Source organism: Rousettus aegyptiacus, unplaced genomic scaffold, assembly GCF_014176215.1.
Source record: "Rousettus aegyptiacus isolate mRouAeg1 unplaced genomic scaffold, mRouAeg1.p scaffold_m13_p_17, whole genome shotgun sequence".
In the NCBI taxonomy this organism is placed as follows: Eukaryota; Metazoa; Chordata; class Mammalia; order Chiroptera; family Pteropodidae; genus Rousettus; species Rousettus aegyptiacus.
Window position 1 is genome coordinate 41,946,079 of NW_023416292.1, and position 27,054 is coordinate 41,973,132.

Genomic DNA, 27,054 nt, shown 5'->3' on the forward strand with positions numbered 1-27,054 from the left:
TACATGAATATTTAATTTTACCTCAATGAAATATGAAACTGCATCAGAGATACAAACAGTAGCAGATTTTTAAATAAATACCTCAGCACAATACCATTGACCCATCTATTCATTCATTCATTCATTCATTCATTCATTGTTTATCCATCGAATTGAGAGTCTCCTAAGTTCCAGCTACTACTAGGCTCTATGGTACAGTGTGAGTAACATGGATACCTTGTTGTTCTCATAGAACCTACAGTCTTGGGAGGAAAATACAATCACTGATAGACCATTAATAATTTTCTAAAATTCTAATATTCCTTGAGTGGGAAGCTACAAAAATGTACCAAGGTTTATTTTTATTTCTGCTATTGCTCAGAAGAAACTGGTTTTAGGGGTCAGAATAACATTTTTAAAATTTGTTTATTTTATCTCATATTTGACTCATTAATCTATTCAACAGCTAACTTCCAGGATCTGCCATCTTTTTTCTTTTATTGGAAGTTGTTATAGTCTCTTTTGAATTGGAGTAAAGAATAGCTCCCTAGTTCGTCCTGAGATACTAAACTTAAATTCATGAGATCAAAACCTGGAGAAAATATGTTATCCTAAATACTAGCTCAATTTACTCCATCACACATGGTGCTGTCTACCTTTTTTCATTTTTTTTTTTTGATCAATCCTGTCTCTAATTTGTATTCTTTTATCTATTCTAAATATCAGGATCAAGTTTCCAGTCAAAGTTTCTTTTAGATATTTTTCTTAAAGGAACTTAGCCTCTTCCTCATTCCTTGACATGCTTAGATATTGGAATGGAGCATACTTAGCATCTAATTAAGCATATTTAAAACTGTTTTACAGAATTAATGGTATTGTTTGTATTTGTTGACTTTTACCAAAAAAAAAATGGAATTGATGACTAAATGTAACTCTTTTCCTGGATCCATTATTGCTAACATTAAATGAAAATGATTTAGTTTAAATGTTTTGGTTATAAAACTTCCTATTGTGAAAGGAAGAGATTGGACATTGACCCAAATTCACAACATAACTTACACCTGTGACACACGGGAACAAGTTTGAGATGATGTGAGTAATAATAAAGTTGTGAAAATAATGGTTATGAACAAATAAATTTTTAGAAATACATTTTTATATTCATTAAAATATTTAAAGGGATGTGCTTTTCTTCTTCTAGGATTTATACTTCCTGCACATAAATATCAGATCTGAAACATTGCCCAAATATATGGTCTTTAATACATGTGAAGTTTATTTTGAGTTGATTAAGTCAATACTTAGAATGTGTTGTTAACTCATATTTCACTCACTTTATATTTTCATGGTTCGTTAAAACAAATTGTTTGAATCCCTAGAACAATAATTAAATCATAATTTTTCTTAATTTCAAATTATTGTTATCTGATGCACAGATTAATCATTGCCTGTTGTTTTTCACTTTTTTTTTTTCAGTAAAAGAAGCCTTGAGTCCTATAAAATTTAACAGATGGGGTCTCCCAGAAGTAAATCCAGAAACTATGCAAACCAGTGAACCATGGGTGTTTGCAGGTGGTGATATTGTTGGTTTGGCTAACACGACAGTGGAATCAGTAAATGATGGAAAGCAAGCTTCTTGGTTCATTCACAAATATATACAGGTAGGCATTTGCAATCAATTTTAGTTAATTTTTTCCGACAGATAAGTACTTCTTTATTTACTTTTGCTACTCATTTATATGAACATTTCTTAAGGTATATAACTATGTATTAAATAGGTCACATGCATATTTACTTGGATAAAATGTTTTAAACATGGATGGATAACAGAAGTGTTTAGTTGATTGAAAACTCATCGTGCATTTCTACCAGTTGAATGCCATGAAGTTAGTTCTGCTGTGTTCAAAATATTTATCAGTGGTTTAAAGACACAGATAACACATTTATCAAATCTAAATGGTACGTAATTTAATAGGAAATAGAAAATCATCTATATTCCTAATAATCTTACACAGTCCAGGAAACTATGTTTATCCACTTGGACAAGATGCATTCTTACCCACTACCCACCAAACTGTGTGCACCTAATTGACAAGAAAACAAATATTTTATAAATTTCAATTGTAATTATTTTTTCATTATCTAGTTTTATGATACAAATGTAGAATGTAAAAGTGATAAAATATAAATTTAAACATACTCTGGTACAATAACTATGTGGTCTTGGGGAAAAAGGCTATAACTACTAACATTCGAGCTTAGTTGTCTTACTTTTTGACAAAATGCTTCGACTCTTGCTCTATAATTTAACATAGCTACAGTGACCTCATTTACATAAGGTGTTTCTGGAAAAGTTTGCTTTTGTTAATAAAATTCTTATTTTTTCTTTCAATAGGCTTCCTGTCTTTCTTCTTTTGGTTTCTTTTGTTTGTTTTCACACACTAAGAAAATTCACTTTGTCTTTAATACTACCTTGGCTATTTTTCTTCCCTTTGTCATTATTGCTTAGTCTATTCTGGTCATCCTCCTACTGTTTCTATAATTTGTGCAAGACTGTTTACACACTAGGTAGGGTCTGGGCTTAGTACTGATTTTATCAGATTTTTTTAATGCTCAATTCACCTACCTACTCTCATCGGCATTTCTGAGTAGTGAGGCTTGAGACGTTGGGATCTGGCCATGTGTGTGGTGTCCCAGAAATGTAGGGCTCTAAGAATGCATGTAACCAGCCTACAGTTTTCGTGTGGACACAGCAGTGTCATTAGGAAGCGGTCTTTTGGGGAGATGACAAATCTAAAATTAAGAAAGCTGTCCAAGTCAGTCGTACATCAAAAAGGGACTAGGCTAGGAGGATGAGGGAAGAAGGAATGGAATCTTAATAGGCAGAAACCTGGGAAGCTAAAGGAGACACGTCGATAGTGGCTCTGGTTCCAGGCTCTGCAGCACCTGTACTTCCAAGTCTCCTTGGCCCAAGAAAGACACAGAGGGAGAAGGTCAAGATAACTGCCCGAGATGCACTCCTGCTTTGGCTCCTTTTGTTTGTTCTGTCCCAAAACTTATCCTGATTTTTCTTTTCTCATTTTGTGCTTATATTCATAGCACTCTCGAGGCTCCTGATTGTACCTCCTCCTGCATAATTCCTTAATCTATCTCTCCAGAGGGTATTCTCTTTCATGATCTAGCTGTCTGCTGAACGTCTTCACTTACATGGCTAGCATTTCAAGTTAACTGGACATCTCCACTTGGACACATATCATACCTACACCTTGGATTCCCTGCTTTTAAACCAATTATGCTCTCCCAACCTGTTCCACTTCCAGTGCTTAACATTTTTTGATTCCCAGATTCAAGTCCCCCTAAATCAGACTTCTAGATTACTCAGACTAATAAAATTTTCAAAATTAATTTGGAAATCAATATAAGCCTGATGGCTTCTTATTTTACTGAGTAATAGCATAAAAACACTCAAAACACATGAAATTATAACATTGACTCACATATATTAACGGGAAAGTTCATGAGCAAAGAAGTAAGCAATGCAGTCTCAGATTAAGAAATATTCTTCAGAAAACACAGTTGAAAAATTTATACTAGCATCTTTACACACACAGACTTTTCTCATTATAAAACTGCACTGTTGTAGCACCTTTATTTCTGAATTATTTATCTAATTTTTTTTCATCTTATATGTATTTGGTCAATTCTATCTCTGTAGAAACTCTTTCCTACACTTATTTTAATTTGTTTAGTTTCCGTGTGGAATATGATTTTTGGTTGACCAGACATCCCACTGATCAGTCTGTTATCATTTTGAAGAACTGAAAGTGGGATCAGGAGATAAGCAAAAAGGTTCTTAGTTCAGATAAAATCTGCTGAATATATGAATTCGTTTTGCAGGAGTGAAAATGATGGGAAGGTGGAAAGGCTAAAGTGGTTTGAATGGTAAGATAGAACATGTAGAGCACGAAAGGTGATAATTTTTCCCAAAAATATTTAAATCCATTTGTAGCTTTTAAATTAAAATATATAGAAAATATTTACTACATTTTATGACTGTGGGTTTGTAGTGCTTCACAATTGTCATTTGAAGGATCCCTAAGGGTATTTTTTTTTTGACTTCACTGTTTCCTTTTTATTTCCCTGAATGTGATAAAACCATACTGAAAAAAATGAGCAATTATTTTATTTAGCTTCTACTTACTCATGAAAGCAAAGAAACGGACTTTGGGGTATGATAAAAATGAGTGCATGTGTTTTAAAAATATGTATTCCTAGAACCAATATAAAATATAAAATAAAAAATTTGTTACCAGTAAGTGTTTTGTATTTAGCTGAAGGATTCAGACTTGCCAAACAAAGTATTTAATGGCCTTTTACAAATGGAATAGGAATGGAAGGTGGGTAGAATCTCTGTCAGGTAAAATCAGCATTTCCACCTGCCTGCCAGTATGTTGCATGCAAAGTGCTAAGCAGTGATAAGACTAAAAAGAAACACACAAAGTGAGATTTTTCTCTCTTCATACTGTTATTAACTTAGTTCTGGCCTCTATCACTGCTTAAAATTACCTCCACTTTCCCCCTGTCAAATCCAATGCCCCTACATTGCAACCAGAGGCATCTTTCTAGAATTCAAGTTTGATCCTAATTTCCTTATTTAAAAACCCTCCAGGGGCTCCTCTTTGCACTCAAGATAAAGCCCGAGTTCCTTAGCTTATGAGGCCAATTTGAATTTCACAGCATACCAAGATTTTTGTTTAACCTGGGCCTTCCCCCTACTGCACCCATTTCACCTGTCTACATCCTACCTGCCCTTCAGATTTTGCTTCCTCCTCCTCTCCCAGGAACGTGTTCCTCCTGGCGTGTTCTGTAGCCCCCTAAATTTTCCTTACTGGAGCCTGTTTACTGGTCTTGCTCTGTGTAAGCCAGTGACCATGCTTGTTTATTGTTATACCCTCAAAATAAGGAGTGTATTTGTGTATTAAACAGAAAAATTACATAGAGTGAGATAATTTTATTTTAAAGAAATTTAAAGAGGAGTTAAGAAAACTAATGGGTTTGTTATAAAAGTTTATTATATGGTAAATGAACATAGAGAAAAATTTTTATAATGATCGAAGTATATTCATGAATGAAGGTTTATAATATCTTGCCTTATGGTTTATATTAGTTTGTTTGGGGAAAAGCATATAACACTAGATAGTGTACTTTAAAAATGATTTAATACACACATTATAGTAATAATTCATGCATACAATCATTGCAGTTGGCTATTTAGAATTACTTTGTGATATACTTTTTCAGATAAATGTGATTATTTAAAGATATCCATGTTGGGATTTCAATAATTCCCATAGTTGTCTGAGAGACCTTCATTTAAATTTCATTAGTTGATTTGATCAATTACAACTTATTGAGTAACAGCTGTTGGACCAAACACTTGAATTTCAGTGAGTATCAAAGTGAATAAATGAGAAGAGATATAATATAGTGGTTAGAAATTTGGGCTCTGAATTAAACAGACCTGGTTTCAAACCCAGTTCCAACACTTTCAAACTGTGTGAACTTGGACAAGTAACATCATTCCAGGACACAGCCTTCTCATGGATAAATAGACCATTTATTAATATAAGACTGATATTTTGAGTAGCTACCATATTGAGTTGCAGGAATGATTATGTAAGAGAATTTATGGGAAGATTTTAATAGAGTCTGAATTGTAAATATTTGTTGTTTGTGTTGTTGTGTGTTATTAGTGATCATTTTCTTTAGATTGTTAAAACGGTGTCAGAGGAAGATTATAAAATATGGATGTGAATAAAAAGACAAAGTATAGGATTTTAACAGATGAAGATTGAAAGAGGCTATTTTAGGTAATTATAAAAGCTATTTATTTATTTATCCCTGTACATTTGTCTATCTATGCAATCATTCATGCATAGTTTCATTGATTCATTCATTCATTCAATAAACAAGAATTTTTTTATAAAAGTAGTCTATCTTTTATAGATAGCACTAATCAGGAGATTTATAGGTGTGAATTAAAACAAAACTTGCCATTAATAATCTCACAGTCTGGTAGGGAAGACAGTTGTGTAAACATACATCTGATACAATATAATAAATGCAGTAATAACAAATGTAAAGGCACAGGGTAGCATGGAAAAGATAATGCTTAATTCTGTTTGGGTGTAGGTATCAGGATATGGAGTCAGCAAAAACTCAAAACACCAATAAAAGGAAGGATAAGAAAAACTGGAAGGATACTGAGTAATTTGAATTGCTGGACCTTAAAGTGGATGACTGGATAAGATTGTATAGTTTGCTCACACTACAGGCGTACCCAGAAGAGGGTACCAGCTGGCTGAAACTCAGACCAGGCTCCCCTCAGCAGACAATGGTATCTTTTGTTGTGCTGCTTCTATTCAGAGGAAGGAGCGCCTTCCTTGATTTTTCACAAAGGTGCAGTCTGCTTGCTCCTTAAGCCTTGCACCTGTGCAACAGCTTCTTCTTCTTTTTTTTTAATTTCACCAAAAGGCAGTCTGGACTAGTGGACACCCTGAATATAGAGAGGAAAAATGGGAGACGAGATCTGTAATTATACTGGGGTTAGAACATGAAGCGAATACCCTGTTTGAGATTTTAATGTGGGTATGTAATGAGGCAGAATGTGGTAGGAATTATTTGCATAAAGCGATAGTGTCAGATCTGGTATAAATATAGAGAAACATTTTCCGATTTGCCAAGATTTTACTCGAGAGTCATCATTTTACAATATTAAACTTACTCTTTAATTAGTAGTACTGATAAGTGATCTAATGTGACTTCACCATCCAAAGTTAAATTACCTTCCATCACCATATGTTTGACTCCCTTTATCCTTATCTCCTTCCTCTGCTTCCCCGCTTCCCTCTGGTAACCACTAAACTGTTGACTGTGTCCATGAGTCTCTGTTTTTTTAGTCTGGTTAATTTAAAACACCTAGATGTTTTCTCATTTCATTTATTTTATAAAAATGCAATGCCAAGGCCTTTTGAATCCAATGGTTGAAGTTCTATCATGCTTCTTATCTAAACCTGTCTATAATATATTATCTACAACTTCTAGTATTGTTTTTAAAGTGGAGCAACACCTTCAAGAAAAATATATATTCCAGAAAATTGTTTTGTGGAATGGATGACATACGGATGCCCTGCAGTCATTGTTTAACATACACCTACTTTGACAACAATTTTTAGTAACCTTTTACCATATCTTTTTAAAACATTTAACTTCATTTTCACAGAATCTACCCTCTTTGTTTTTACATCGATAAAACTCAACAATTTATGAAATTTTTATTTACATTTATAGCCAAAACAAATGGGGAGAGGAACATACAACTGACTCTCAATAAGCATACAAGAAACTTAACTGGCGGGAGTAGAAAGTCTGTAGGCGCACAGGAGTAAACGACTCATTACGGAGATTCGGCCCTCCTTAGCCATCTTCTGTATCTCTCACTGAGGAAAAGGAGAGAAGATGTCAGTCCAGTGACTGTTAGGTGCAACCAACTTAGTTAAGAGATCCTATAATGCACCTAGGGTCTTTCTTTATAAAAGCACCAAAGAGATGGCTTAATCCAAAATGTTATTGACTTACAAAAACACAATCATTCAGGAAATTGAGCACTTACTTTGTTCTAGCATGAGCATATAAACAAATTTAGTCACAAACGTAAAGGGGAAAAAGGCTATATGGTATCTTACCATGCTATATTCTATACTGAAAACAAATTTGGACATAGAATGCAGGCTACATTTTTCTAAGTTCTAATCCCAGATAAGAAGCTCATTTTCCTTAAAGTAGTCACGGTAGGACTGTGAAGATGATCTTATAAACATGGGACACTTTGTCAAATAAAGTTAGTCTAAATATATGAAAATTATAATGTCAAAACCCACTAGTTTGATTACATTATGAGAGTGATCCTTTAGTCCTGTCATTATTCTGTGATTCAGAATTCTGTTTTAAATTCACTATCTTTTAGATGTAACATTTAGAAACCACAATATTCATTACTAGTAGTTGTCAACTAAATTTGCATGTTACTGTTATGAAAGCAGTCATGGTAGAAAGATAGATTGAAAGACAACAATAAGAATTATTAATGAAGGGATAAATCTGGAGTGCATGGGTAGGGATAGAATTTTAAATAAAGGAAAGAATACGTAAGAGCTTTTCAAATAAAGAAAAGAATGTGTATAGAGCTTCTTCAAATATAGGCAAGAAATAAAAAGGAAAAGATTTGGTTTCTTCCAGGTAGTATTCATTCTGTGAAAATCAAACAATTGTGAGAAACTGCAGAGGATAAAGAAGAGGCATTGGGATAATAAACATTTTTTAAAAAGTTTTGGTTACTACGTTTACAAATAACTTTAAGAGTCACTGAAAACTTAGTTACAGAGTAGCTGAAGTTAAATAGTTATAGAATATTGATTATTGACAGCATTTGAGGTCAACTTTCAACAACAAAAAGTTAATATTTTCATTATGGTTTAGATTCAACGTTTTTACGATATACGTGAGTTTGTTTATGTGCATGTTCCCAAATCGTATTATTTTTTTCTTCCTCAAGCTTTATCCTTTATTAAAATATGCTGTATTTTTGTAAGTATCCATGGTAAGATGCCTGATATTATTTTGATTATTTCACTTACATGTTAAATATGTTATTCTTTCTAATATGTCAATTTTCCTTGAAACTAAATTTTGTGGCAGAATTATCTTAGATTAGAAACACGAAATACAAACATTAATATTTTGGCATTATACTAGATATAAAATGTTCCTCTTAAACCTATAAGATCACAGAGCACAGTTCTCCTTTGAGTTTTAGCTTTCTACAATGTTTTCCAGCTCAACAGCAAAGCATGTATTTTAATGAAGGTTAAAATTAAGTTCTCTAACAGTTAATGTGATTCAACTCAGTTTCATATGGAATATGGCTATATTTTTAAATAGGTATTTTTAGAGTTCTTCAAAACTATCATAAATTTTTTGCATCGATGACCCACTTTTCTACCTCTTAAGGTTTTTGTATATTTTCTTCTGGTTTGATCGAGGCATAAAAGAATCACTAGTTGTTGAGGGAACACGAGGTATCTCAGAGGACTGGTAATGAGATACAGAACCTTTAACCTCTTGGTCGCCAGTTCAAATCTGCCCGAGGTCAAGAGTGACAGAAAGTCATTACTATCCCTCTGCAGTTCAATAGGCTATGTGAAACGAATTTGTGATTTCAGTACCAGGTGGGAATAGATTTATGCCACAGTCCCACCATAGAGTGAATCAGTGTAAAAAGGTAGTTGTGGTTTAAGTGTGAAAGCATAGGAGTCCAACTGTTGCTAAATTCTGTTATCTTCCTATGAGCAGAGCCCCCTCTTGGCGAACTTGCGGATAGAATGACGTGGGAAAACCAGGCTTGTGCTTGTGCTGGTGTGTGATTTTGGGGCGCTGATGCACGTCCATAGGAATCCCTGTCATTGTCGATAGTGAGGAACAATTCAGCATTATTCAACTGACTTTTAAAAAGTGATTTCAGTCCAGATGCTGATTAATTCAAGATTGAAAGTTACATCATTCATGTCTCCTGTTTCCTTAATGCCCTTCTGCATATTTTTTTAAATTTCCATTTTCCTTTAAATTATATTATTAATTTTATTTACATTTGGACATGTGAGTGAACATTTAGAGGAGCCTATTCATTCCTGTCAATCTTTCACTTGAGAAATATTGAGTTGACAAACAAGAATACAAAATTGTAAGGACACTTTGAAGACGGGGGATTTGAAATTGAGCTCAATGCTAAAGGATCATTGCTATAAAACTAATTAAATTACTGTATTCATATCAGTAAATGAAATCTTTCACCTTCTATCATTCTTAGGGATTGAAATTATGTGAGAGATTTTTGTCTTTCTAATGTTTTTAGTGACTAGTCAGATTATTAACGCTTTCAGATTTGGAGCCTCTTGAAGAGGAATTACCTTTCTAAAGAGGAGAAAGGCATATGTTTATACTTGAAAGATTTATAAGATCAAAGCATTTTCTTACTAATGGAATATTTACAATTTTATTTTATATCGTACTCAGTGTTTTTCAAAATGAACCCACATTGTTGGATTGTAAGAATTTTAAAACTATCTCTAGTCATTTTTATGACGTGAAAATAGAACCTAAATAATGATGGTTAACTGTGCCTCATGTTAAAGACTTCTGCTCTGGACGAAGATGAACAGTTGCTAAAAATACGATGGTCTGAGATTTTAGAAAACAAACTTAGAAGAACTTATCTATGCCTAAGTCTCTGTTGCTTAGAAGACCTTCAACACCAACTTTAAATAAAAGACCCTTGTTATCGTTATCATTGCTTAAAATATCACCTTAATTCCACATCTTCAAAGGCATTCTTTCGCCTTGAAATATACCATTAGTTTCTACAATATCTGAAGAACTATGATTTGAGAATTAGAAATTTAAATTGCAGAGGCTTAATATTAGAGCATTTCCGTTACCCTTTGCAGGTTTTGAGGCAGCTTATTCGACCTTACAGTCTCACCAGGAAGCTAATGGGAAAGCCTTGCAGCAATCTTCACAGGAAAGTTTCCAAATGTCAAGTGTCATCTTTCCAGCTGTTAGATGAATGGGTAGCCAAGAGGCATTTATTTGGGTGTGCAGCCCCTGTGAAATCTGGGCGAGGCAGGAGAAAAGGCTATAATTTGGTGGTTAGTTTACCAGCATTGGTATAGTTGCAAATCTCCTAGCCAGGCAAAGGACTTTATTTTGTGGTTTTAATGATTGATGGCCAACTGCAGTGTTCTTGCACTTAGAGAATAAAAGTGCCTTAAAAGAAGGGAAGGGGGGTGTCATCGATATGTCATATTAATTTTTGAATCCTCCTCTGCTTCAGTTAAAAAGTCTTATCCACAGGACTCACTTCTACTTCTCTAAACCCCTCTCTTCAACTGAGAGGAGGTAAGGCTTTTCAAATGACAACCGTATTAAAATCTTGAGACCTATTGAAAAAGTGTCCTTCAGTTTAAGATATATTGCGAACTCTAATTCCTGTGTTAAAAGTAGATTGATATAAATCATTGGCCACTGTCAGGTTGAAAAACAATGAATATCAATAAAAACACAGTTTTAAATCATAATGGATTCATTTTGAGACGGTGATAGCCTCCAAAAAAATAATATTGAAGTACGTCATGGCTAAATGCTGTTTCCATGCTAAGTTTTTCCACTTGGTCAGGTTCACAGTATTGATATGACTTCAGCCCAATTTCTCATTGGGAAACTGGGCCTTTAGACTGAACTAAAATCAGAAGTGTATGCGATCTCATTTTTATCCCTTTCAATGGGAGGTACTAAAGGTAAATTTGCTTAAAGTATTGAAAAACTAAGTCCATTTCAAATGCTTATAAATAAACATATAGTGAGCTCTATAGTACTATCTAAAGTTGCTTCCTCAATGGTACATTCAGGTTAATTTTGGTATAGTCCCAGCTAGTGTTTTAAAATAATTACTAAATATCAGAGACGTGACACTCTTTCTATTAAAAATTCTATTTTTAAATGATGTGTAGCTTTTTGTGTATGAAGGAGGATTTATTTCTTATAACATTTATATGATGTAAAAGAATATCAAGGGAAAAAAGAAAACCTATATCTAATGGAGCTATCAAAACAAAACTATCGAATTGGTGATAGGGGAAGAAAACAGCATGGCTAATAAGTAATTCTAATGCATTTTATTGACTTCGTATAGGGTTCCAAAACTTTATTAAATAGCAGCCTTTGACCTGAAAAGTAATTTAAAATGAAATTGTCTCCATAAAGGCAGAATATATCCTTACCAATATTGCAGTAGATTGCTACTTCAGACAGATAATTCAAGATTAGAATGGGTAGAAAAAATAACTGAAAAATCTGATTCATACCATACAGAACTTGGCCTCAGTGTGTGCTTATGGAGCATGAAAGAAATTAGCCACTTCAGTGTCACTTGGTCTGAATGGGCAATAAGTGTAAGAATTCCATGCCAGATCTCCAACTCTTTGGTGCCTCGGGGCTGTACAATGACAATATCACAGTAGAACAAAGCACCCAAAACCTTTGGTTTGCTTGGGGGAAGTTCAAGTGCAAAATAATTCAGTTGGAAATTTTATCTAAAATTGTGTTCCTCTGCATTTAGTGATTTGGTCAAGTTGAATCTTATACAAGTTGTAAAGAATCAGGTTGAATAATATCCAGATTCAGGAAGTATAATGGAAGCCTATGTCTTTTTTACTTAATTACCCACTAATTCTGCTTCTGGACCTTTGAGAATGCTGCATTGCCTTTTGGTTACCCCATGTATGGCTCTGAGACAGCACAGTATAGTCACAGAGGAGGAGTTCTCAGCTCAAGGATTTAAAAACTTTTTTAAAATCTGAGGTACATTATCTTGAGCCTCCCTATTTTCATCCATAAAAAGAACAAAATTATAATTTTTATGGTTCTGAAACCCAAATAATATATATTTAAAAAATCAAATTTATTAGATACACATTATATGCTGATTATCTTTTAAGGAGCTTCACATTCCCATTATACTCAAAATAACCTCTGGAGGAAACGTTTTTCCCCCATTTTACAAATTAAATAACCTATGCTGAAATTGATTGAGATGCGAATGGCCCTGGAGGTCATTTGGTTCAATCACTTAAATATTGGTCAAGAAGCTGAGGAACAGAACAGTCTTTAAAAGAGTAAACTCAAGTAATGGGAAAATTTATTTAGCAGAGTAGAGCAATAATAAAACTATCTGAAGGAGCTTTAAAATAAATGTGTTAGATATCCTCAAAGAGATAGCTACAGCAATAACATTCATAAAAAAGAACAGGAAAAATTAAAAGCCTTTCCTAGGTGTTCAGACTTGGTCTTGGCCATTCTGGGACTAGAAACTGAGCTTGTCCACTCTCAGCCCTCCTGTTCTTTTCGGTCACCACCCTGCCTCTTCCTCATGGGGTTCTCGTTGGTTGAGCTTCTGCTGACCATGTGGAAGGCAGAATACATAGGTCAGTCCCTGCCGGTCACCGGAGAACTCTGTGCCAAAGTGGAGATGAGAACAATGGTACTGGACTTTTGAAATCCATGTAACTTGTTCTCAAAATTATCTTATTTCATTTTCGTATCACTTCTCATGCATTTCGCAGTCACCGTATACCAGAGAACATCCCACTGGAACGTATCCTTGAAATTGATTTTTTTGTCAGTTTTGATCTCTGTGGTACCTACCCTCGGCATCTAGAACAATGTCTATCTTAAAGTAGATGGTTGGCCAATAAAACAACAAATATGGTTGAAAATTGAATATGCTGAGGAAATGTTTTAAGTTATAGGGCATATTAGGTATAGCAGATTTTACAAATTCACTAGGCTCATTGCTGACAAATACTTTAGATGCTAAAACAGGTGGTGGGGGGACAGTTACATGGAAACAGAAGGATGAAGTGCGCGTACCAGTGCGTTATAAGTTTTCTGGTCTGATCTTCACAACCGTCCTTCACAACATGCGTTTTAAAGGTGAGACAAGTGAGATTTAAAGAGGCCTAACTGACCTGTTTAGAGTCACACGGTGACCTCTGAGCAACCACGCTGGTTTTCTCGCTGCATCCTAGTCCCACCTTGGCTACCATCGGAGGTTTCCCCTCCCAGAAGTACAAGGGTTAGTAGGTCAACACGAGAGCACGTATTGCCTGGTAGGTTGTTGACTTACAATTCTGAGCTTTTTATTTCAAGTCTCAATATTTCTCATGGCTGCTGTCACAGCTCTTAAATGTCGGCTCCTTGCATTTTCCTTCACTGCTCTCACCTTGATCGCACTGCCTTCTTTGTGCGGCATGGATCTGCTGTCAAGCACCACCCTGTGCTGGTCGCCAGGCTTTTCTTAGTCTAGTCATTTGCATCTCATCAACAGTGTTACCACCTTTGCCCCTGGGGCTGTGAATATGGCAATTGTTACCTTCTTGATTGACATTTTTGAAAAATTTGTCAACATGTTATTTATTATTTTGGTGGGATCCATGGCTAACTTACAAGCCATTTCTTAAAGTTAATTTACTTTTTAGCAGACCCTTTGGGTTGTATGAAATACAGACTCTGTATAATAGTGTGTGTACTGTTTTTCTTAATGTATGATATTACAATTAGTGGAAGATGAAAGAAACCAATGTTATTGCTGAAGCCCAATTGATAACTTGGACTGTTCATTTCAAAGTTATAAAGAGAGAATACCAAAACTCTGCTGATGGATGCATGACTGATTACCTCCTTCTGGTATCTGCTCGGATGTTATTTCATTAAAGAAGCCCCCATAGGTAGCAAATGGAAACCTTCCCTGGCCCCAGCCTCACTACTCCCAAACCCACATACTCTGTGTTGTGTTTCCGAGGAGAAGCCACTTAAATACATACTATTTGGTTTCCTGAATCCAATTCAGGTTCCCCCACACCACCAAGCGATGCTTGGGACATTGGATATCCCACAGTTTAACTCAATGAAGACACTGCCTACCTGGAGATCATGTCAGATCCCACAGATAAGTGGTCAGTACTACAAGACTGCCTCCACCTTCTTTCCCCACGACATCAGATGCTATTTGCAAGTCCAGTTTATGACCTGTGCTTCTGACCAACCTTCTATAGATTGGAATGGAGAGCCCAATTATGCTCTCTAACTCAGGATGCCAATCACAAGTTCAGGTGGTTACCTGTACTCCTGACCGACCAACTGGATATAGATCAGAGGTTCCCACATCCCTTCCCTGGATTCAATTAATTTGCCAGAGCAGTTCACAGAACTGAGAAACATTTTACTTACTAGATCACTGGTTTATTGTAAATGATACAACTCAGGAGCAGCCAGAGGGAAGAGATAGATGCACAGGGATATATGGGGAAAAGGCATGGAGCTTCCATGTCCTCTCCAGGCATGTCACTCTCCCCACATATCCACAAGGTCACCAACTCAAAATTTCTCTAAACCTATCTTTTTGGGTTTGTATAGAGGCTACACTACATAGGAATGATTGAGTAAATTATTGGCCATTGGCGATTGGTTTAACCTCCAGCCTCTTTGGAGGTCAGGGGGTCAGGGAGGTGGGACTGAAAGTTATCCTGGCAACCGGCCCCCATCCTTGGGTGCTTTCTGAAAGTCTCCTCATGAATATAACATAGACATCCTTATTGCTCTTATCCCTTAGTAAATTACGAGGGTATTAGAAGCAATGTGCCAGAAACAGGATGAAGACTTGTTTGTTATAAATCACAGTATCACCCACATACATCTATATTTTTGTCTGTGTCCTTTCTCCCCTCACCATTGCTCTGTAATATAAGATCCAAAGAACAGAAAATGTACTTTGTTTACTGCTATGTTCCTAGCACCTGGTCACAATACCTAACTTCATAAATATTATTGAGGAAACATTTTAGATCATGAAACACATGAGCTTTAGGAAGCATATTTACAAGTCCACTCGGCTCATTGGTGTTTCTACCTTAGATTGTTGTCTTAGTCAGCTCAGACTGCCAAACAAAATACCATAGACTGGGTGGCTTAAATCCCAGAAACTGATTTTCTCACAGTTCTGAAGGCTGGAAGTCTGAGATCAGAGATCCAGCCTAGTTGGGTTCTGGCAAGAGCTGTCTCTGGCTTTTAGGTGGCACCTTCTTTCTGTGTGTGTGTGTGTGTGTGTGTGTGAGAGAGAGAGAGAGAGAGAGAATGAATGCTAGCAGCTCATCGTCTGATGTATCTTCTTATAAGGGCACTAATTCCATCATGACAGCCTCATCTCCATGACCTCATCTAAATTTCAGTAACTCCCAGTGCCCACTCCCCAAATACTATCACTTTGGGAGTTAGAGAGTTTCAACAAATGAATTTTGAGGGACATGCAATTCAGTCCACAGCAGTTGCTAAAAGAGCTGGTACTTGGCACTGGGAGTAAAGTTTTTAGATGGAAACAGAAGAATAAAAAAAGAGAGCATGCCAGGTAGAGAGAATAACAAATGCAAACACCTGGCAAAGATAAAGTTTGGTGAAAGTCACGTGGGACTGATGGGTGTATTTACATAGTTCAGATAGGGGGCCAGGACCAGATCATGGAGGATCTTGTAGGCTGTAATAGAGAGTTTGAATAATAACAAAATACAATGAGAAACTAATGAAAAGTTTAAAACAATCAAATTTGTGTTTTTAAAAGCCTACTCTTGTGCAAAGTAAAGAATAGATTCTAGTAGAAGGGAAAGAAAATGGGAAAACCATAAGAAATAGTCCAAGTCAGAGTTAAAGGTGACAATGACAATGGATATAAGTATTCATATGTTTTGAAGATGGAATTATTAGACTTGCTTATGAAAGAGAAACATGGAATGAGAGAGAAGAGATATCAACAATGATGCACAGGTTTTTGGTTTAAGCTGGATGAATAGTGTCAGAAAATAGGGGAAATTGGAGGAGGATTTTTTTTGCATGGTACTACCTTAAGTTACTTGAGAGCTGACACTTAGGGTGGTGGTGAAGTTTCGATAGAAAAAAAGATCACATAGATTTCAGTTAATATCATTTAATTATGCAGCCTTATTCTACAATATTTAATATTGTAGCTCAGCTTACAAATATATTTCAAAAAGCAATATAATATATCCTTGAAAGATGTGAATAAAATGGGATCATTATTTTTTAGAAATTTTCTATAGCCTTATCCTTTTCCTAAAATTTTTATTATAAATAGTAATCTTTCAAAATGGAGAAATGAAATCTGATTTTATGTTATAATTATAATCACTATACCTATGCCTTTCCACCGTGGAAGCAGCTAATCCAAATTAATTTCTGCTTTGTAAGTTTTTTCCCTCAATAGATATTTCTTCAAAGGGCAAAGTAACTGAGCTGGAGTTAATTAATGCATTAATCCAGCCTATGAATTAATTTAGCCATAAGTAGCTACACAATGCTATTTATTCTTTGCCTTATAATAATCCTAGAATGGATGCTTCTAGCGCAGCTGTACCCCAAGATAGGGACCATTGTAGTTATATCACAATGAAGTATAAATAAAATGAGTAAGTGAAAGCTGTTTGATGATTTTAAATTGGATGGAACATGGCTGTGGTTTTTTTCTCTTCTTCAATCAAATATAACACTACCGATAGTCTTGCTTTTAACAGTTCTTTTTTTTTTTTAATTTTCATTCTAGTAAAGCAAATTAGGGAAAAATGCAATTGGGATACATAATTATGATGTGATTTGCTTTTCCCCAACAACATAACCATTATACATGCAAATTTCTCTGTCTATAATTCCATAACCCAGCCAGGTATAATAGAAGAATACCAGTGATGAAGAATAACAATAAAATAATAGGCCATTATAGTTTGATTGTATTTGTTTTTATTTCCATTCTCAAATGAAAGGCATTATGATTGATTATCTTATTAATATCTGAATGGCATATACTTTTTATTTTTAATTATAGATTATTCAGTGTGTGTGTGTGTGTGTGTGTGTGTGTGTGTGTGTGTGTGTGTGTGTGTTTAATCAGAACATCATGAATAATTTTCAGGTCAGTTTCCTATTTTGAGGACATTAATAATTTAGAAAAATAATGTTTATATAAATAGGGGCAGCTCGATACAAGTGTAAGCTTTGAGTTCAGATTTTACTCTGTTACTTCATAGCTGCTTATCTTTGGACAGGGTGTTTACTTCCTCTGAGCCTCACTTTCCTCATCTTAATAGGAGAATAATGCCTAACCTGAAGAGTTGTGACCAAAATGACAGAATAAGTGTAAAATACTTGTTACCGGGTCTGGATAAGTATTATTTGCAAATAGACAAGTATTCTTGTTGACTTTGAGAATAAAGTAAGCATTCTATTTTAACAGTAGGCCTTGAGTTTGAACAAGGTATTGATGGTCATCAGAATTAATACCTTATAAGCAGATAAAGGTTTTCATATAAGCACTTCGTAGAGTATCTGCCCAATTTACAATAATACTTTGTTCTTTTTTAAATTAAATTTATTGGGGGGGCCATTGGTAAATAAAATTATGTGGGTTTCAAGTGTACAAGTCAATAATCCATTATCCGTATATTTCATTGTTAATAATTTGTTTTTTCGAACAGGCCTTGGTAACCATTTATTTGAATGAGGTAGACCTGAAACACAATCATGGCCCAACTTGAATGTCTCACTTGAGAATTAGGAGTTAGAAGGAGCAATCACATGCTCAAGAAGTGATTCTCAGCCTTGGATGCACAGTGTAATCCCCTGGAGAGGTTTGAAAAAAACCAAAACACTAATTCTCAAATCCTACTGCAAGTGATTCTGATACAAGTAACGTGGAGTCTATCTGGCCAGGACATCAGAATTTTAAAAACTCTCCAGATGTTTTTAATAGATAGTATTAAAAATAACTGGCTAGGCCTATAAAATATCAACGATTCTGGATAAAGAAGCATAGGAAGTCCATTGGCAGAGACAGAAGAATAAACAAGATGCACATTAGAAGAAGAGAGAGGGAGACACAGATCATATGGCTTTTTTTTTTTGAATTTGCAGCTCTTCCTAGAGACTTTGATGCATTTCTGCTTCAGTTTCACGAGATATTTCTATACTCATAACAACCATCTGAGGCTAATTCTGATACTTGCAACCAAAGGAGCCTGTTCCACACTGGAAGTTAAAAATCATGATAGACAGGAAAATGTTGTATTTTAAGATGGATCCTGGCAAAATTGTGATGTCAATGAATTTTTATGTCACTTTATATAACTGAATTATAGCATGCATATATTTACATAGTAACTTAATTGCCCAGAGCAGTTATTTACCATTCCCACTAGATGGCTCTTTTGAGAGCCTTTGCTAAATTCAACAGTCATTCAGAGGTAAAAGTTGAATGTTACTCTACATTAGAATTTTAGAATATAATGGACTTTTATATATCTGGAATACAACTGTTGATTATTTCATCTTAATTGATTATCATCTTACTGGGAACTGGCGTAAAAAGAGGTTAAGTGCCCAAGGTCACTAGTCTGATGCATTCAGCAAATATTTTGAGCATCTTTCTGCTAAATCTTATGCTAGGTGCTGCAATTCAGTTGGGTAGGACACACATGCTCATAAGCAAACAGTACTGGGTGTAATAAGGGAACAACTTTGTTTGTGGATAGCCAGGGAATTCTCCTGGTGGCGCCAACAACAGGACTGACTCTGGAAGGATTGGTTGGAATGTGCAAAGCAGTAAAGCCAAGCAGGAAAGAACATTTTAGGAAAAAGTCAAAATGCATAGATGCATTAATGATATATATATCTTTCTGAGAACTTGTAAGTGGTTTAGTAAGCTGACACAAGATGTTGTGAGTGAGTGGTAGTGGATGAGATTAGAAAGTGTGGGAGGAGGAAGCCCCAGGTTACAACTGGGAGGATTATATAATGCAAAGGAGATTTGTATTCTGTGTAGTGAAGAAAGAGCCTTTAAGGATTTAGTAGATGCAAATGAAATGAGAAAATTTAAGTATAACCCATATAAATTTGTGCCCTCTCATGATCTATGCACATCATAGAGTTAACTTTTTTTTAATTGAACTGTATATGACTAAAATCTTTACTCAGTCTCCACTAAAAAATTCTAAAGGGGAAAAAGCAAACTTAAAAGTCATTTTTAGACATCTCTCTCATTTTCACTGTCTCATATGTCTGACAGTGGCTTCTGTAAAAGAAATGTTACTTTACGTCGTTACACACTAAAAATCTGCTAGACATCTAGCTTTTCCTTAATCTCTATTTTAACTGCCCCGCCATCTTCATTCTTTGTTACTTCAGCCTTTTTTGAGCCAGTGGTTTTCATTTGGTGTTTCTATTAAATGTATTTTGAACAACCAAAGAGATTGTGATGATGTCAAGGTTGTAAGACAATTCCTGCCTTAGAAAGAGAAGGGAAGTAGGGAAATTGTGAAGATTCAAGTTCTTGTATTTATCCCTTTCAACTATGTTAGCAGTTTCCTCAGTTTTAAAGCAAAAAGGTAAATGAGATATCCAACCAAGGACAATGAGATGGTTGAAAAGCACTGAATATTGAAAGTAAGTATAAAGAAAGATATAAATGCTTAACCTAGGGAAAAAAGGAGATTTTGAAAATATGTGATAATTCTTTTAAACATATTTGAGGGTCATCATGTGGAAAAGTGGTTTTATTTATCTTTGTCTAAATGGAAGAGGGCAGAGTTGCTTTTAAGAGTAAGTAATGTAAATATTATGTCATATCATATAAATTACATGTATTTCTAATTCTAATGGAGATAATAATTTAGATAGGCTATAATCACTGCCCTCAAGAAGCCTATGTTCTGAATGAAGAGAAAATCAACATGTACAGCCCAGAATGATGACTACTGGGGTAGAGGCATTATATATGTATATGTGTGCGTCTCTGTGTGTTGTATACACACACATACACGTGTCTTTTTCTAGTTACTCAATAGTTTTTTATTTCAGATTCTTCCTTATTGGAAGGTAGTTTATGAGATGATCATAGACTTTTTAAATTTTATATTGAACATTGTAGATTTCATGAGAATGTGTGGAAACCAGTTTTGAAGTGCCACATGTTGATAATAAACTATTTTATTTTGCCTAGAGAAATCAATTCATTACTTTATTGTCCAATGTAATATTTTAAATTGTAAAATAGCAAGAAAAGAGGCAGCTCCACTAGGCAAGTATATATAGCGTGTTAAGGCAATGTCTCAGGAAGCATATACTTAGGTGAATGAGTTGAGTTTAGAATGATAATTAGGAGTCAAAGGATGAAGAAAGTCGTGAATTATGTATTAGGCGAGTGGAAACACATACAGTAAGCATGGAGACATGTGGCAGCGTGGCGAATTATATCTGGTTTTAATTTTGTTTGGTTGGTAGGTAGATTTATTTACGTTTTTCTGCATATGAGCTCCAGGGACCTTTTCTATTTCGTTCGTCTCTATATCCTCAAGTTCTCTATAAACACCTGCTGAATAAATAAATAAGTGAAAATAGTTCTATATGAATGTTAAGAATTGTGTCCAATGAAAGACATTGACACTATGTTATGGAAGCAATTAGCGTATGCCATCAAAAGAAATTTGAATTTGGTTTCTTGAATATATGAATGTTTGAGCATGTTAGTGATTAAACATATAACCAAACATTTTTAGTGTAATTAATAAATTAAAAGAATTATCTTTTTTATGCCTTAAGAGTAATCTTTTTATATTTTAGATGAAATTATATAAAATGGCCAGGGAGGGCTTCATAGTAGGTCGTTTTCAATAGGTAGAGAAGAAAGTATGGAATGTGAGAAGGTGCAAGGGAGGGAGGCGCAGAGTATCTTTGAGGAGAAATGACTGAAACATTTTATTTCTGACGAATGGTTTAAGGAAGCAGAAAAAACATCCGCCAATAAGAGGAAGAAAATATGCTTATTCTGGCCTTTGTCACTAACTCACTTAACCTCCTCTGCCCTTAGTTTTCTCTTTATAAAAGAACGTTTTTTTTTTCCTTTCTTTCTTTCTTTCTTTCTTTCTTTCTTTCTTTCTTTCTTTCTTTCTTTCTTTCTTTCTTTCTTTATTTATTTTACACCTACAGGTGGTCTTTTTTAATCCACCCCTGTACATACTTACATGGATACAGGCACACATTATACATACAATTAAAACCTCAAATTACCCTCCACTTTTCTATTTTATAAATTATAGCTTTCATCTTGTTAATAATCTTTTACATAGTATTGCAATCCTGTGTGAGGACAGGAGAAATTATGTTCACAGCAGGATTGACCAATATTCAGAAATGTGCCTTGAAACCCAGAATATTTCTGGCAGATGACTGTCATAGCTGAAGCCTAAATGCCATCAGGCACCTCTTTACAGGTACCTGAGACACATTAGTCTTTCAGTTGACAAGTTTGATGCCTTTTTACATATTAAGTGAAATTTACTTTACATTATAAATAGTAGAGGTCCAGAAATAATTTCTATGCAAGTCATGGCAATTTTTATCTACACAAGACACATTCCTGTAAAATTAAAGTTCTGCTCAAGTAACTTGTCTTTTGAGTGATGATTCATAAGAGAAAGGCGTTCTTACGTTAGAGGTAACTAGCCCTGTCCATTCAGTAATCACCTTGGCTGACAAAATTCATTCTTTTTATATTTGCCAGTATTTGTCTTTCAGAGATAAACAGAGAAATAGCGGGAGGGAGAGAAGGGGGCGTGAGAGAGACAGAGAGAGAGAGAGAGAGAGAGAGAGATGAGAGCGAGAGAGAGAGAGAGAGAGAGATGAGAGCGAGACTGAGACTTTAAAAACTAAAGGACTGATCAGATCTTTAATAACCTGATGGTCAGAAAGGGAGATAACATTTAGCAAGCACCTACTATGCTTCAGTGTGTGATGCACTTTGCATAAGTGTTTTCATTAAAGCTTTCCAATAATGCAGGGTGCATCATTATGTTAATTTAACAACAGTGATTTTACAATTTTGAGAGCCAGCCAATAGAAGATTTCAACATTAACTATTTAGTACGTGTTTGGTTTCTGAACAACAACAACAGAAAACCCTCATGCACATGAGTAGTACATCATCCACGTTCCAAATCGGATGTCTCAGGCTTAGGCGCCCCTGCATTTTCCAATATCCTTGTGCGGTAGGAAATTAGAAGACCTGCATGCCTGCTGCTGTACTGAAAACAGTGGAGGAGAGAAGACATGGATGTGTTAGGTGGCTTTCCTAAAATCTCATGAACAGGAGCGGGATTACTGGAAATTGAATTTAGCCCTCCCGACTGCTATTGCCCGTATCTCTGAGCACTAAGAGCAGTTCCACAAATTAAGTATAGAAAGACTGGGTTAATGGGACCAGGGAGATAAATTCCGAAGTTATCCCCTTCCATCTTCAAATCTCAGTGTGTTTTAAATGGAGTTTTTGTTTATTTATTTAATTGATTTAATTTGTGTTAATACTCGATACACTGCCTTTTAAATTAGAAAAAGGATGGTATTATATAAATTTTGTTCAGTGCTAATTGACTGCCAATTTTCATTATTATAAACGGATCAATATAACCTATATTAATTCAAATGCTGGGTTGAAGTGATTTTTGTAAAAGATTGTATAGAAAAATCAGATTTGATACAAGAACAATCATTGGCTATTTGGTTTTTGCAGTCACAATATGGGACTTCAGTTCCTGCCAAGCCCGAACTACCCATCTTCTACACTCCTGTCGATCTGGTGGACATTAGTGTGGAAATGGCTGGGTTGAAGTTCATAAATCCTTTTGGTCTTGCTAGTGCAACTCCATCTACCAGCGCCTCAATGATTCGAAGAGCTTTTGAAGCTGGATGGGGTTTTGCCCTGACCAAAACTTTCTCTCTGGATAAGGTAAGAAAATAAGTTTGAACTCGTGTTTATGTGTCTATCATATTTTCAAATTAGAACATAAATATTATAATGGAAACATTTTTGCGACCAAGCAGTAACAGTTATTAAACTACCAGATGACACCTATTATTACATGTCGGTCTTCTATTCGTTCTGTCCCATGGACAGTGGGGAGCATATATTTCTCATTTTGTTTTGTTTATGAAGCATCAAAAATATAAATACTACAAAAATGACCGTTTCATTTAATAATCACAAACTCATGAGTTCTTATTTCTGTATGTTGTTTTGTGCTTTCTGGATATATGTGAATGAGGATGTACATATGCCTCCACTAAAAGTCGTAGAGATGATGGATTTAGTTTGCACATAATCCTGGGCTCTAATTCATGTCAAAGGAGTCTCTCAATGTAACTCATTGGTGCTGGTAATAAATAAGATTTTTCTGGAATATTTAAATATAGAAACTTTGCCCCAAATACAGATACTTGACTTTAATTTGTCATTATGACTTCACGCTCACTCTATAAGTGGACATATTTAATAGAAAACAAACTGTATATTGAAGTTGAGATTGCTTCTTTAAAGTATGCAAGGTATATGAGTGTATGTTTTCAAAGTAGGATGATTTATACAATAAAGGGTCACAGACTTACATGGTTTTAAATTAGAAAAGAACAGCAAAATTTAACATTAATTAGACTCTATTGATAAAATTTTAAATGCTAAGCCTATTTGTGTATTTAGCACTAACTGGTAGTTAGTTATAATTAATGTATAAGAATGTGTGAATCTAGTGACTAAGAAAAGAGTATCGTTATTTAAATTAGCCTTATCCTTAGGCAAAGAGAATAATAGAGAACAAATATGCCCCATTAAGCACATTCTCTCCTTTTTTCCTCTTACCGGGATCAATAGCTAGCATTATTATAGATAAAACATCATGGCTGTCTGAGTCTGACAGCTTTACAAGATGCTATGTGCAAGTGTGGTCAAGAAAATCTAGAGAATTCTCAAAAGTTAGAACAATAGTGCATGTAAAAATACTTCTTAAATATATTTATGTTAAAATAGCTAAAATGATGCTCTTTTTAAAATAAATTGGCTGAATATTTAGAAATTCTTTGGTTAAACAAAGTGTGAAAACTACAGAACATAGTGAATTCAGCTGTAGAATATCATGAATCGATTGTTTACAGCCTTGTAGAATATTGATAATATGTTCACCTTTGTTGCAATTCATCCTTTAAGAATTACTGGGAAGTCGTAACCAAAAGTCTAATTCGTTGTGAAAAACCAACTCTCTGATAGAATTTAATGACTACAGTAGTCATACTATTAAAAAATTTTTATATGTAAACAGAAATAGGTGGCTAATTAGGTACTGCTGAAGAATTATAGGAAAAAAAAATGTTTGCTTTGAATGTGCCAGGGTTTTTTTGCTTGCAAAAATTGAATTCTGATTAATCAGAGACACCTGTCTTTACTCTGTTGGTGACATGCATTGATTTGTGACGCTGTCTCTTTCAGTAACCTGGGAACAGTTCCCTTTATTAAGACCACTAGCGGAAATAAATAGGGAAGATAACTTCCTTCTGAACCTCCAGTATGAATTTAGTCTGTCAGTTCAGAAGTCTGTGATGCTGGTTCAGAAGGAGAGTTATGAACAAATGCAAATTAAATTTGGCACATAAAGCATAACGATGAGGGTTTTAGAAAACTATTTTACTTACTATGATGGTGGATAAAACAAAATATTTGTGCAAAGACTATTTTAAATTATTTGTGCAGGTTGTAGTGGCATAAAAAATGATGCTGCCTTGGATTTATATAATGCCATTTTCAAAAATGATTTTTTCTCATACATGATTTTGTAAAGTATCCCATTAGCTTCATAGAGATCTACCTTTTTTTTTTTTTTTGGTTTCTTATACTGTCCCTAATTAGTAATTAAACCTACTGTGAATATACAACATTTTATGAGCTTCTGTGCTTTCTCATTGATGAAATATTGCAGTATACAACTCAGTAGTATAAATATGTGCTTTTCTCCAAGCCTTTCATTAAAGACAGCTATTAAAACATTATATGTACTATACTTTTGTGTTACATTATAGCATACCAATTTAGATTAGGCTTATTATAATTTATTATCCCAATTCAAGGATCTACTTAAAATGTATTAAAATTCTGAATCTTGACATTTGAAATTTGGATGCTCTTAATATGACAGAGGTTATTCTATGGAGTTTTGTTATCATATGAAATATTAATATTTCACAATACAGTTTTGATGAAGTACAATTTACTGTGCCTGCATATGATAAAGAAATTAAGTGCTTACCAAGGGAGTTCGGTAAAAATTAGAGTCCTGGCTGAACATCTGCTGGAAATTTTATTATCCTATCCTATTGACAGTGTGACTCCCTTGTTGTTTTTCTAGATTGACAGCTGAATATTGCACTGATTTCTACAGCAAATATGTTTAGGTGAACTTTGTTTCCCTTTTTTTATTTTTTTGGGAGTTCGGAACATGCTTATGATTTTCATCCTATATATATATTTTTATACTCTTGACATTTGTAGATGCCAGATTGAGGTCTAATATGCTGTAGCAACGATAGACCATTGACTTACAGTGAAATGCCAGTTGATATCTCAGTAAACAGAAATATTATTATTCTTTACTGTGCAGTCTGTATAAAAGCTCTATGTGCTTTCTTAGGGACGCAAATGATCAGATTTTTAATGTCAAATATAAAAAGATCCGTGTTTGCTTTTGTGTTAAATAACATCAAAGATGGCTTTTATTAACTATCTTCTTCCTTCCCAAATCAGTCTTTTCTAGAATGTCTCAAAATACCAAAATTGCTTTTCTCGAGATTCTGTTATGTTTTATAATGATGACATTTAAAATGTCATCATAAAAGTGTTAAATATAATTAGAAATTATTTTTCTATATAAATATATATTGAGTTCAAATTTAAATTGTAAAAGGTGGGAAAGAAATCGATCTGTCAAGCTCAATTAAAGCTAAACTATCATGACAAATGCTTGGTTTAACTGGGAATATTAGAAATTGTTTAGATTTCTCATAAAATAACCTCCTGACCTGTGTTCACATTATACTGGTAGGAAATAGATAAAAGCATTTTGTTTTTATTAATTGTATCATAATATTTTTTTCTCTCAAGTAGCTAAGTATTATATACTGCAAATATATAGTATCTAACTTCAAGTTGCATATATCTTTATCATTACACAGATGAACTCAGAAGTGTTTATTACTATCCTGAATCAAATTTAAACCTAAGCAAAAATTCATTTCATTTGTAAGCTGTATGTAGATATCTGAGTAAACTCGTGATTTATTTTTAGTAACAAAGTATCTTGAATGCATATATTTTGTTTTAATAAGTATCAAATAATTAGATAAATAGGTGCACATATAATGAGTCTCTCTCAACATAAAATACTGAAAACTATACACTGAGGAATATTTACGTTTCTTTATTGTTTCTTTGGAATCAAAGTATTGATCGTAGCTGTTTCTACAAAACACGGC

At 34.4% G+C, this 27,054-nt stretch overlaps 1 protein-coding gene across 3 annotated transcripts in view; it reads left to right on the top strand.

Moving 5' to 3' along the window:
• The window catches only part of DPYD (dihydropyrimidine dehydrogenase), a 691,841-nt gene that overhangs the window by 317,840 nt on the left and 346,947 nt on the right, over positions 1-27,054 (top strand). For all 3 annotated transcript variants that reach the window (XM_036235253.1, XM_036235254.1, XM_036235255.1), the window contains 2 exons: positions 1,456-1,640; positions 23,273-23,488. In XM_036235253.1, coding sequence (XP_036091146.1) covers positions 1,456-1,640; positions 23,273-23,488 — 401 coding nt within the window. The remainder of the gene's footprint in view (positions 1-1,455; positions 1,641-23,272; positions 23,489-27,054) is intronic.